Source organism: Ailuropoda melanoleuca, chromosome 2, assembly GCF_002007445.2.
Source record: "Ailuropoda melanoleuca isolate Jingjing chromosome 2, ASM200744v2, whole genome shotgun sequence".
NCBI classification, from domain to species: Eukaryota; Metazoa; Chordata; class Mammalia; order Carnivora; family Ursidae; genus Ailuropoda; species Ailuropoda melanoleuca.
This window is the reverse complement of record NC_048219.1, coordinates 4,542,664-4,555,776: the sequence shown is the minus strand read 5'-3', so window position 1 is coordinate 4,555,776 and position 13,113 is coordinate 4,542,664. Positions and strand designations below refer to the sequence as shown.

Below are 13,113 nucleotides of genomic sequence, written 5' to 3'. Positions count from 1 at the left end.
CAGCACCTCGAGCTCTGGCGCAGCTCCGTATTAACGTTCACCTGGAATCTAGTTAAAGGAACAAACATTGCATTTCACTTTTCTGTCTTTTTTTGTGCTATGACCTAAATGTAAATGATACATATTGAAAACACTACAAAAAAATCAATTCAACGGACTGATTTTTTAAAAAACCCCTAATTTTATTTTTATTAGCTTTAAAAACAAAACTTGTTACAAGTAATCACAAGGATTCCAAAAAAATTACATTCTGCTTTTGTCACTTTGAGAGGACAAGGAGCATTTAAATGTCCTAAAAATACAGGAGAGCCAAAGTTGACAAGTAACGAGCTATACAAACTGCAGTTGTCACATCAGGCACACTAAAATACGGACACACATATACAAATTACTGACCAGGTTTCCGAAGTACAATGAATATTCACTACAATTTATAGTACCAGAAAAGTAATGTTCCCCAGAATATAACACGAGATCACAAACATGTGCAGATAAAATTATAAATTTACCTCCTGGTTCCAATGAAGCCAGAAGTGAAATGAGTGAAAAACTTCTCTTCACGTTGGAGGACACGCACGATACAGCAGAACGTAGACGGCTCCCCTCTGGGGCCCCCACCCTGGGGGAGAAGCAGCGGGAAGAGAACAGCCTAGCCACCTGGAGCTCTCCTCAGTCCCTAGTGTGGGTCAGGAAGACTGCGGACTACATAGAAAACCATACGGAAAAACACGTATTCTCTGCATAGATAGAGATCTTCCATATGACAAGGAGGGACGTTCAGTCAAAGCTACGCAGGAACTCTGGAGTCTGCAGGACATGGTTGTGCTTCAGAAGGAAACACAGTTCACAAGACAGACCACACATGCCTAATTTAGTAAAAGGTCCTTACACCTCTGTTTCAATAGACGGAGACACTTTAACCCAGCCCAATATTGGTTCTTCTTAACCTTGGCTGGAAACTTCTATTTTGAACATGACCATTTTTATACTCTTTTTTTGGTCAGTAAAACCTAGCAGTTGTTACAATTTTCTGTTGCTTTGTGGCTTGTGTATTTGCTATTAATAACAACACTCTTCAAATTAATAACATTTTCCCCTGATTCCTGGGCAGAGACAACAATGGCATTCCAATGAAGCGAATCTGGCGGGCCCATACCTTACGGGAGGCTATAAAACAAATGAGTATTTACTAAATTGTTGAACAAGGTTCATAAACCTTATTCTTTAAGTTAATTGAACTTTTTAAAAAGTGAGCTTCTATAACAATGGACTTCCCTCCCCAGCTAGGAGGCAACAAATTCCCTCATCTTTTGTTCCTCTATATTGTTACATTTATATTTGTTTTCTCTTGTACAGGAGGATATAAAAGCAAGTGTGGAGAAAAGGAGCACAGTGAGTGGGCAAAGGAAGGCTGACCAAGTTCACCTGCATGATAGGTAGGAAAGTCTATGACTCCAAAGAAAAGAGAGATACCAGTGGTCAGGGAACTTGGACGCACCAGAGAATTTCATACATTTTCCCCCGCTTCATTATGTTTGAGATCTTCCCTTTCAAGAATAAAGCTATGGTCTGTAAAAGAGTCTATATAAAAACATGAAGCCCGGGTCACTCTTCAGTCTTTACCAGCGCTCCATTTTACGATCACTGGGTGAGTGTCATTCCACTGCAAACTATTTCCAAATCCTAGATCTCATGCTGCTTTGTTAGACTCACATCTCAAGTATGACTTTATAATTTAATCTCATTACTACTAAAATCTAGGAAAGCCCACATAAAATGTCAGCACTTTTTCTGGCTACCAAAATAACGTTATTTAAGTCGATTCCAACCCAACAGTACAATGATGACAAAAACACAAAACATGGAACATCAGTTGCATTCATGACATTACTAAGTCACTGCCTTCATCAGATGTCTCTTATTCACTGTATCCCTTCAGGGGAGATAGAATTCTTTTCCCCTTTTTTGTCTATTTTCTTATGACAGTGATTCACAGCTTCTGAGAGGCCGATGAAAGAAGAAAGGAGAAAAAGCCTAGCGTGGGAGTTGGGAATGCCAATCTAGTCTCCGTAGCCTTCGAAATAAGATGCGTCATCTCTCTTTTCTCATCTGTGTCACACGAGTAGATTACATCATTTCCAAAGTCGCCTTTGGCACATAACTGAGATTCCGAGGAATTCTAATCTGTTTACTTTCTATTACAACATTTTGAAGACATGGAGTTACTATGAGTGGGAAACAAAAGGACCGTATTCTAGAAGGATGCTGCTGTTCCTGCCCTGTCTCCCGGCAGCTGATTCGAACACACCATGTTCTATGTAAGCCTTTATGTTGAACGTAAAACTTCCTGGGCTCTCGATTCTGTGGCTTGGTTTAGTGAGAAAGTGTGAAGAAGCAAAACGTAAGAAGATACATTTGCTCTCCTCCTGACGTTCAGCTCCCAAGGCAAGGGAACTGTTTTTACTGATTCTGTCTCTTAGCACCTTCAACTAGTTGATGCTCACATGAGCGTACTTTTTAAATGGGTTTATTTCCAGTTTCATCAGGTGGGTATGTCGAAAGAACCTAGAACACAGGAGCCAATGCACCACTGCACTGCGGGTTCTGTTGATTATCCTTATTAAGTGTTAGGATTTTCCTATCCTTCACGAATGCTTTTTTCCTAACACACACTATCATCTTCTTTCCTCACAATGCTCTAAAGAATTTGATTCCCAAGATGAAGTTATGATTTCTAAAGAGAGCATGGCTACTACAGTATGAGTTAAGTCTAAGTAATAACTCAATTTCCAAAAAGAAAAATGTAGCTAACCTTAGTAAAAGGAACTTTAAAAAAGTACACGAGACTCATCTCTTACAAGATGGTTATATGAGCTGGATATGAAATAGCCAAGAAAGGGCACAGACCATAATACTTGTTGAGATCCTGGTTGATTTCACCATATTTAAAAGTTATTGGGTTTTTAGTACTTTTTCTCTTAAGAGTTCAACTTATGTAAATATTATACTAGAAAGAATGAAAATATTAATGTTCTCCATTCAGAAAAGTTTAATATACATATATATTAAATAATATGTATTTTGTATTTAATATGTAATTATTTAATATGTATTTATTTTGGTTTAAGTTTTTCTCCAATTTATTCAATACTCTCAAAAAAATAAATACAGAGAAAAAGAAATATGCAGGTAATTTGCATTGCTTGACTTTAAAAACAGGTTATGTAAGTTAGGGATAGACTATTCTTTAACTGGAAGGAAGACCAGGAAAGCCAACCCAAACAATAAAACATCATGGATTCTGATCACTTAGAAAATTATGGTGAATAAATATTACCTAAAAGGAAATTTAAAAATTCGCAACTGTTGAAAATACACACATTTCCTGATTTACAGGGTCCATTCTGCAAATGACAAGTTACTGCAACCAGATCAGATCAAACACTGGCAAAACGGTGAACTGAGAGTGCAAAGCAAATTTACGAAGAGGCTGTTAAATTGCCAAATGCCGATCTGAATGTAACAAACTGCTTAGGGAATCACGAATTTTAACCGAATTTATACTGAGGCTGAGCAGGGGTGGACGTACATAAAGAGCAGAGCTTATCATCCCAGAATTTTTGAGTGCAAGGAAAAACAGAAAACTTTTTTTTTTTGGCAATAGAGTTTAAGTCCTCAGAAATAAATTCTATCATAGTAAGAACCTCTAAACCACGAAACATGTTACCAAACGTGTACAGACACTATGAATTTCTGCATTCTTCTTTCTGGGTGGTGGCGGCCGCATTGGTTTATCAGTCCAAACTCCGATGTGCAGCCCCTTCGCACCCGCACCAGGGAGCTCCAGACACGTGACACACAGAACACGGCACCGTGAACAGACGGCAGCAGAACCAAGCAAACTTGAGCAAAGCCAAGTTTTCTTCGTTACGAGCCTTTTCTATAAAGGGACCGCCAAGTCTGAACAGACCACAGAAAGGAAAAAAGATGCTTATTTCTGCTTTAGGAGCTTCCACTGCCCAGTCCTGTTTTAGGGGGAAACGCCAGCTGTCGGCCAGGGTAAAATACTGCACCAAAACCAAAGTCTGACAGACGGAATGATCTCGATTTCCCCCATCTTTCCCTGATTCATAGAAAAACAATATGTGTGCCTTTTCTTTCAGAGCAAACTGGAAGATGTTTAAATAGACAATTAAAAAAATGGTCTTCAGAAAATCTTATTACCTTTTCTAACTGACAGTCTCTGAATGACACACGCAACAGGTACAACGTTAAAAAACTCAACCGGGGGCTGAGAACAGTTGGGGATGCTACGGGTGGGCTCGCACGCGGTCACAGACCAGACCACAGCGGCCCCCTAGGTCATCATCAGTCAGACTTACGGGCGGCAGGCCCCGCTTCCAAAGTAGCAGTTCTCTGGGAGGGACGACGCATCAGGGACAGTGGTCCGTGCGGCACTTTCCTCTCTTAAGCAAGAGTAACAGGGAAGAGAGTAACACGCACACAGATCTGTGCCACCGGAGTCCAACAGCCAAAGTGAATTTGGCATTTCCTCCCCAAAGCTGAAGAAAAAAACAACTCGAGAAAAATGACCCTCGATGAATTATTCTAGATTTCAGATCTCTTCTTGTGCAAAAAATTTCATGTATGTTGAAGAACCACCTTTGATCGACAGATCGATTAGCTGGAAGCCATTATGCCAGAACCGAATACCCACGTTAGATTATTACAATCGTGAGACTATTTGTGAGTTCATAAAAATGGTACTGCACTTGGGGACTACAGCTTTAGTTTTGGGGGGACCCCGTGCTATAGGGAATCCGGGAAATGAACACTGCTGGAGGGAGCCAGGAATCCGACAAATTTCCTAATCTGCTACTGCTTAAAAACAGTCAAGAGTTGCAACATGTTGGGGGCTGATCCTATTCAGACTATCTGTTAAAATTCTGAACAGGTCAAATGACCGGCTACTCTCCACCGCCAGGTCCGCAGCGTGGGTGTGCGTGGCAGCACCCAGCCTCACCTCCACGCACGGCGAGCAGGAGCGCCCCGGAAAGGGCGCGGACCTCCCGTGCGGAGCCCCGGGGGCAGCTGCCTCGCACCGCACCCAGAGGCCTCACAGCGCCCCATCGAAGGTCTGGGGCTCACTCAGGGCTGCGGCTGGAGGTTCGGGGCGCCTCGTCTGGGTAATTTTCTGTTTGGGGTTTTTTGTTTCTTCTTCCTCTTCGGTTTCGCTTTCGCAGACATGAACCACCACGCTTGGCGTCGACTCAGTTCCTGCATGGAGCTCGTATTTCTCTCCTAGGGAGGTAAGCGGCAGAAAGAGGAGTTTGTCTCCTGAAACTCTGTTCTACTCATATTTTAATTGCTGATTATTGGCTTTCAAATCCTACATCAGAGCACTTTACCTTGCTTTGGCCTTTAAGGTTCTTATACAGTTTTGCCCTTTGAAGAAATTAGCTGGTGAGGAGCCCTGAGGTCTCGGGAGTTAAATGGAAAGGCTAATGACTGTTCTAGGGATGGTAGGAGTGAACCCGCTTCACTTCAGAATGGTTTCAGTTTTCCCTCTGTAGACACCTGTGAGGTTCGAAGCAGCAATCTCCATTACAGGACCTCACACATCCATGACATTGCTCTGATGTCTAAAAACACCACCAAGCCAGCTCCCCTCAAAATGCCTCTTGCATCCCTTTCTAAGAGACATATCGTTATTGTAAGTGAACAACTAGTCTGAACCAGCCAGGCACTGAATTCCTAGATTATTTTAAAGGGATGAGAGAAATCAAAAAGAAAAAGAAGAAATGAACAATAACTGTAAGAGAAGAATTTGGAAGGGATAATATAGTATTGCCATTAATTCCTTGAAGTAAGTATTCAACATAGAAGTCTGTCTGGTACCTTGATGGGACGGGGGAGAAGGTAACGTTCACTGACGGCTGGTCATGTACTAGAAGGATGTGTAGCCGTTGAAACTGCGGTTACGTTTATTGAGTATCATGAATATATCATTTAATCCTTATTAACCACACCGAAAGGTAGCTATTATGATCGATATTTTAGATGAGAAAACGGGCTCAGAAACCGAAACTAAGTAACTTGCTCAAGATCGCAAAGTTAGCAGGTCACCTGGCTGGCTCAGTTTGTGGAGCGTGTGACTCTTGGTCTCAGGGTTGTGGGTTCGATCCCCACACTGGGTGTAGCAATGACTTAAAAAAATAAAATCTTAAAAAAAAAAAAAAAGATCACGAAGTTAGCAAACACTAGAGTTGGAAGCCAGGTTTGTGTGACTTTGTCCTCCACTCTGATCACGTTGCCACTGGTTGGCTAGAAGGCAAATCGCCGAATACGGTCTTTAATACAAAAGTTTCTTGGGGAAAAAAATAGGAAAGGTAAGAGTTTGTTACCTGGTCCCAGTTTGGAAACCGCACAGAGTAAGTCATAGTTTATAACGGGCATCGCGTCTTCCCCCTGCTTCCACCCCACTGGCGGCGATGCGGGAGGGGAAATGAGGAACTGCTTGACCGGCTGGGGCGGCAGTAAATACGACTTGTCCCGTGTTTCACCAGACATCTGTACCTGCGGGCAAGGAGATGCTCAAAACCAGAGTGTGAGGGGCTCTTTCTTCGTTTTCATCGTTAGGCTAACCGTTACACATCTTTGGAGAAAACGCAAGAGTTTCCCTTGGCAACCTGCATCTCCCAGAGGTGGGGGCTGGGCCTGTGTGGTTCACCACCCAGGGCACGGTGCCCGGCACAGAGCCCCCGTGCCCCGCGTGCCCAATAAACGACACCCGAAAGAAAACAGGAACCGATAAGGAGACGAACAAACAATAAATGGCAATAAACCTGAATTCCCATTTTATTTACCTATTTATTTTTCTGAATTCCAGTTTTAGAACAGATTCGGTTACATCGCCTCCGTTTCAAGCAGCTAAACCAAGAAACATCCTGACAACTTTCATTTACATTTTCACTTGGAGCATGAGCCAATAAGCAAACCTCTTTTTTTAAAAATTTGAAAGCTAAGACCATAATACTTTGTTGAAAATAAAACAGTGCACTTAATAAATGAGTAGAGGTCTAATGCCTTTATATCATCAATTCTTCTGAGGAGACGGGTGCTACCCAAGCAGGATTAGAATAAGTATAGCGGATTCTTGGTAACCCCCAGGCTCCTCCTCAACAGCAAAGCCTGGGCCAGCCTTCCGCGGGGCCGCGTGCGTCCCTGGTCAGCCCCAGGCTGGCAGCTGTTCTCAATGGGGGGTGTCTCCTGAACCCCAGAACACAGAAACGACTTCAGTGACTACTTTCTCAATTCTCCCAAGGATGTCACATCCCGAGTGCCATTCCAGACGCGCAGGAGAAAAGTCAATTCACTGATCTTTTTTTTTTTTTAATTCAAATTCAATTAGCCAACATACAGTACATCAGTTTTTGATGTAGTGTTACATGATTCATTAGTTGCGCAGAATACCCACTGTCATCAGATCACGTGCCCTCCTGAATGCCCATCACCCAGTTACCCCATCCTAAGGGGCTAGGGCTTAATCCTTATGGAACCCCAGTTGAGAAAAGCTGCCAGAAAGATGAAGTCCTTTAATGCTTAGCATAAGCAAAACAAAGTTAAGGAGGGCAGATATGCTTACTATCTGATTGGGATGGTTTATTTCAAAGACTTCTGATATTTAGTCATCAAGAAAATGAAGTGATAGCACTTCGGGATGGAGGCGAAGAGCCTGAGAGAACAGCATTGCGAGGTACCTGTGCAAAATACAGCTTCAGCTTTTTCCCGTTGAAGTCCGTGTCGTTGAGCTCTATTCGTGCTCTTGCTGCTGCTTCGGGTTTGCTGAAATTTATTCTGACTCTTCTAAAGCTTTTAAGCAACTGAAACGTCACTTGGTCATCATAGACAGTGAAAAGTGCTTCAAATCTCTCCTAAAAATTGAGGAGCGGCAGGGCAGGGGAGGTGGGTGGTGGGGGGGAGAAGAAAACCTTTAGCCAAAGGAAATTTAAATCACTGAACATAAGTAACGGGATGGAACTCATGATTGACCAGGTGTACAAGACCAGGTATCCTGCTGCCATATGCTAAATTCTGCAATTTACACTTACTTTAAAAGTAATTAATGTTATTAAATATCATATAGGTTCAAATTATAAAATGAATAAACATAAAGTCTCGTGAAATAAATGTAAGGTAGAAACAAAGATACAAACACGCCCAATCACAGAACAAGAACACTGTACCGTTTTGAAGTCCCCAGTGTGCCAGCCTTGTTTTTCCCCTCCCATCCCTTTCCTCCTTCAAGGTAACCATGTCTGGATTTTGGGCTTATTATTCCCTTGCTTTTTAGAGTTTTACATTCATTTGTATCCCTAAGGACTTAATCACATGTGTGTATTCTTCTGTAACTTCTGTAAGCTTTTTTCCTTACGTTTTGTTCCTAGGATTCTTCCTTGTAGCTGTCATTCTTTCCTGCTCTACAGACCGTCCCACTGTGAGCCGTACTGAGGCTGATCTAACGCTGCTGGGGTCCGGACTGCCTCGTGTTGTCTGCTCCAGCCGTGCTAGGAACCCCCTGTGCACATCTGGTGCCCAAATGCACGAGTTTCTCTGACTGGACATACCTGTATGTGGAATCCCTGGGCCTTAGAGTTGGCACATCTTTAACGTTAGGAGATAACGTCCAATAGTTTCCCAAGTGTTGGTACCAGTTTACTCCCTACCAGCAGATACACGCTCTTGTTGCTTCATGTCTTTGCCAACACTTGATACAGACTTTTTATCAATGGGAGGCACAGACTATGAAATGGGTTCTAAGTTTGGCTACCGCTCATATTTCTCTGAATAATGAAATTAAGCCTCTTTTTTAAGATTTCATTTATTTATTTGAGAGAGAGAGAGAACTAGAGAGAGAGAGAGAGAGAGAGAGATGGAGCAGGGGAAGGGGCAGAGGGAGAGGGAGAAGCAGACTCCCCGCTGAGCAGGGAGCCCAACGTGGGACTCTATCCCAGGACCCTGGGATCATGACCGGAGCCAAAGGCAGACACTTAATTGGCCAAGTCACCCAGGTGTCCCGAGGTTGAGCCTCTTTTCATGCTTATTGGCCATTTGGGACTCCCCTAAATGTGACATACCTGTCTATATCTTTTGCCCATTTTTCTACTGGGTTGTCATTTTGTATTGAGTAATGGAAGTTCCACAGGGATGCTAATTCTTTGTCAATTAAATGGCCATTAGATATTTTTTCCAGCTTTTTTCATTGTGGGTGTTTTTTTGTTTTGTTTTGTTTTTTTTTTTAAGAAATAGAGGTTTTAATCTGAGCATTACCGAATTTATCACTTTCTTCCTTCTGTGTTTTCTGTGCCTTAAGACATCCTTCCATACTCTGAGATTGTACTGATGTTCTCCTAAGTTGCTTTCTCAAAGTATTTACGGTTTTACCTTTCACATTTAAGTCTTCGCTCAGCACAAATGATGTTTATGTATGAGACACCCCCTCCCCACCAGCAACCACTACCATTTTTCTATCACTCTATCTAATGTATAGAGTATTTTCTAGATTGTATTTTCTAGAATTGTATATCCCGGCTCTGCCTGGGATGGCAGAGTTCCCTGAGATCTAGCTTCAGTGGGATATTTTATATAAATGTGCCTTTTTGATGCCATTGGTTTTTAATCAGAGGATTTATTCCATGGTTGTGATTACTGATATTTTTAGATGTCTACCATCTTATTTTATCTACTTTTCTCAGATTTTCTGTTCATATTCTCTCCTTTTTTACCTTCTTTTCAATTTGTTTTTCTCTTTTTTTTCTATTTATCCCCTCTGGATAAAATTTCTAAGAAAGATGCTGATGTCCATTTAGCACCTTCCCTAAAGAGGCATAATATCCCACAGCCACGGTCCGTCTTTTACAAACGCAAAGCAACGAAATCTTCTCGAGGTTCATTTGGGAGTATGTCATTCCACAAAAACAGCATTTTTTAGTAAAAAGTAAAATTGTGTGTGTGTGTGTGTATACATCCTAAATGTTCTGGGATGAAATACAGCAGGAAAGAGGGAGTCATTCTGAGGCTGAGGGAAAAAAAATGGTCCTATTCCCATTTGTTAATAAATTGGAATAACAAAAAAAACTAACTTCAATTACCAGAATAGTAACATTAAATTCTCTTTACTCGTCACTTTTATGCAATAGTTCAATAAATGAAATGTAACAAAACCGACCTAAGAAAATTCTCAATACCTTAAGAAATACTCCTTAGGCTTGCCAAAGGTAACATAATAAAGGAACCTGTAAATTAGCTTTGTTTTTTATTTCTGTGAAGATCCTTCAACTATCTGTTGATACTGAGGTAAAAATCATTTGTTAACTTCTCTCAGTTTGAACCTTTTCCTACCACTTTGCAATATTTCTCTGGTTTGACAAAATATAAAATGATTTGTGATCAAATATATATTCTTCTAACGTTCAAATATCCCTTATAATTCGGAAAACACCACCTGCTTAAAAATTATATTATTTTTGCTCATTCATTTTAAAAAATATATGTTAAGCGACCAACTGCATGTCAGACCTTTATGCTAACTGCTGGGCGTCCAACGTATCCTAAGCTCCTTCAAAGGAAGGTGAACTTTTAAGATCAAGTCTGTTCTTATTGACTATATTATCTCTACATATTAAAGTAATATGGACAAATACATATTATAGATACAGTAAGGACTCTTACATAGCACATCGGTTCTTAAAAATAAATGTGCACAGGTAAATATATTAAATACTAATAATTGTTAACACTTCCAGGCACATTTCAGAGTTTCCTCAGCGTCCATTTCAAAGATGGTTGTTGGCTTTGTCACTTTTTTAAAAAATTAGAATTGAGATTTTATGAAATTGCACTTCATTTAATTCTTGGCGGATGCTCACATTTTGATACTAAATGAGTACTAAAATTCCCACATGAGATAGTGAAGAAATGTCAACACCGAGGGGCACCTGGATGGCTCGGTCGCCTAAGCACCCGACTCTAGACCTCTGCTCAGGTCATGATCTCAGGGTCATGAGTTCAAGCCCTGTGCTGGGCGTGGAGCCTACTTAATTAAAAAAGGAAAGAAAGAAAAGAAATATCAATACTGAAGGCAGTGGAAATGGAAAGTAGGGAAGAATGAATTAAGCGTGGTTTATATTAGTATTTTGTCATTCTGTACATTACAGTTTCCCTTGCTGAGGGTAAAAGGACCGTGTATTTATTCCTAATTCCCACAACAATGAATTTTTTGTAGTTACAATAACACACTATCTAGAAAATGAAACATCTACTTGCTAATTACATCTTATTTCCTTTCAAAACATTTTTTTTCTCACTCCAGAAATATACTGTAACTGAGTGTAACAAGCAGGTGATAGCCATGGGTTCCATGGGTCTCTTGCTTCTAAATTCAAATACCTGTGAATGGATTAAGAATTATATAAAAACGAAGCCACGCAAAAGCCAATCAGTAAGCTTCTCCTAAGTTTTGCAAGATCTCTTTCTTTCCCACTTTCACGGAGCATAATACGGTTTGAGAAATGTGTGACTTCTTGCCGTGAGGCACGGTAGAGAACACAAAGAATTAATGTGGAGGCAAAACGATCACTGTTTCCTTGAGGAACAACGTGAGAGCCCTTGGCTGGTATCTCTGCCCTTGTGTGAACCCACAGGGACCAACAGGTGGGTTCTGGAAGTTGCCCCTGACAAGCTGGGGTGAGCACAACAAGGGTTCCGACGACTGGAGAGCGGTCATAATCTATCCACATGCACTGAAAATAACTGGCAAGAAATGTAATTCATTAACAAAATTATTACTTTTCTCCTTAAAATTGTTTTAGAAATAACTCACTTTTATATGTTTCTGAATTCTTGAATGATATTAAAATGAACACCATCCTGTTAAAGAGTGATGCTTGCACATTTGCCTCTGACAAGAAAAGGAAGATCCCAGACGATCCAAATTGCCATGGACCACTCTTTTTCTGGTGGTCTCTTAGTATCCCCTCAGGCGGTACATCTATAGGAATAAGACAGTTAATTCTGCCTAAAAATTAATCCCTAAGGCTTTCCCTGTTACAGAAGTTTTCCACAAAATATAGACCAGAAGCTGTGTTTGTATGTTGAAATCACCCATGTATTTAGTCAGCAGTAAAAAGGACTACAGATACCTTGCATCTAAAATATGTAAAGACGACATGTAATCAACAGCTTTCTTGGGAATTCCAGAAAAGTACTTCGCAGCTGGGTAACAAGCCAACTAAAATCATGAGGAGAGAAGAGTAGAAAAGGTCTTACGGGAAGGTTGGTTTCAGGGAGGTGAGGGTGGCAGCTAGGTGAAAATTTCTCGACCCTTCTGGAAACACCACCGCCCTATCCTCTGTTCCCCATCCCGAAGCAGTGAAGGCGAGGCTTATCAATTTCACCGAGGAATAAACTATGAAAATGATTTTGTTGCACCCCTTGCCTTGGACAAAAGGGCCTGAGGAGCCCACCACGTCTGTATGTTAAGAACAATTTCCCTGTCGAGAAGCAGCAATGCTTCAATCCATTCAGCTGTGAAATTATCTTTGGAGTCCTACGGCAAAAGATTTTTCATGTTCTCTGTCTGTAATTCTGAAACAGAAAATTCCATCTCTCCAGCAGGTTTGTGGATGTCAGAGACGAGGCCTCCATTTCCACCTGGCGAAAGGCAAGTGCCTTTGGTTCTCCTCAACGTCACTGCTGACTACCAGGAAGAAAGCCCCGAACTCCTGGGCACGGCGGATTGAAAACTCTGACCATGTGAGTACTTGTCATAGCTCTGGGCCCCAAATTCAGAAGTGCCAGAGGGGAGCTGAACACACAAAATGTGAAAACCTTCTACAACTGTTGGCCCACAGCATTCATGTTGCCTTCAACACTGTTCCAGATCAGAAAGAGGCATGAAACCGAATTAAAAATCAAGAAAATACGGAATATGACCTGTCCAGTATTGATTTTTAGGTTTTAATGGTTCATATACTTACAGATACACATTCTGACTTATTGGAACATAAGTTCTCAGGGGGCCAAGATCTCCCCCCCCAAACCTATAATATCCTT

The 13,113-nt window shown here is 41.2% G+C and overlaps 1 protein-coding gene across 1 annotated transcript in view; it reads right to left on the bottom strand.

Annotated features, from left to right (window-relative positions):
- Positions 1-153: 153 nt before the first annotated feature.
- The window catches only part of RCAN3 (RCAN family member 3), a 35,443-nt gene continuing 22,483 nt past the window's right edge, over positions 154-13,113 (bottom strand). Inside the window, exons 3-5 of the mRNA XM_002913282.4 lie at positions 7,761-7,934; positions 6,405-6,576; positions 154-5,301 (exon numbers count right to left, since the gene is read on the bottom strand). Of these exons, the coding sequence (XP_002913328.1) occupies positions 5,117-5,301; positions 6,405-6,576; positions 7,761-7,934 (531 nt within the window). The 3' untranslated portion in view covers positions 154-5,116. The remainder of the gene's footprint in view (positions 5,302-6,404; positions 6,577-7,760; positions 7,935-13,113) is intronic.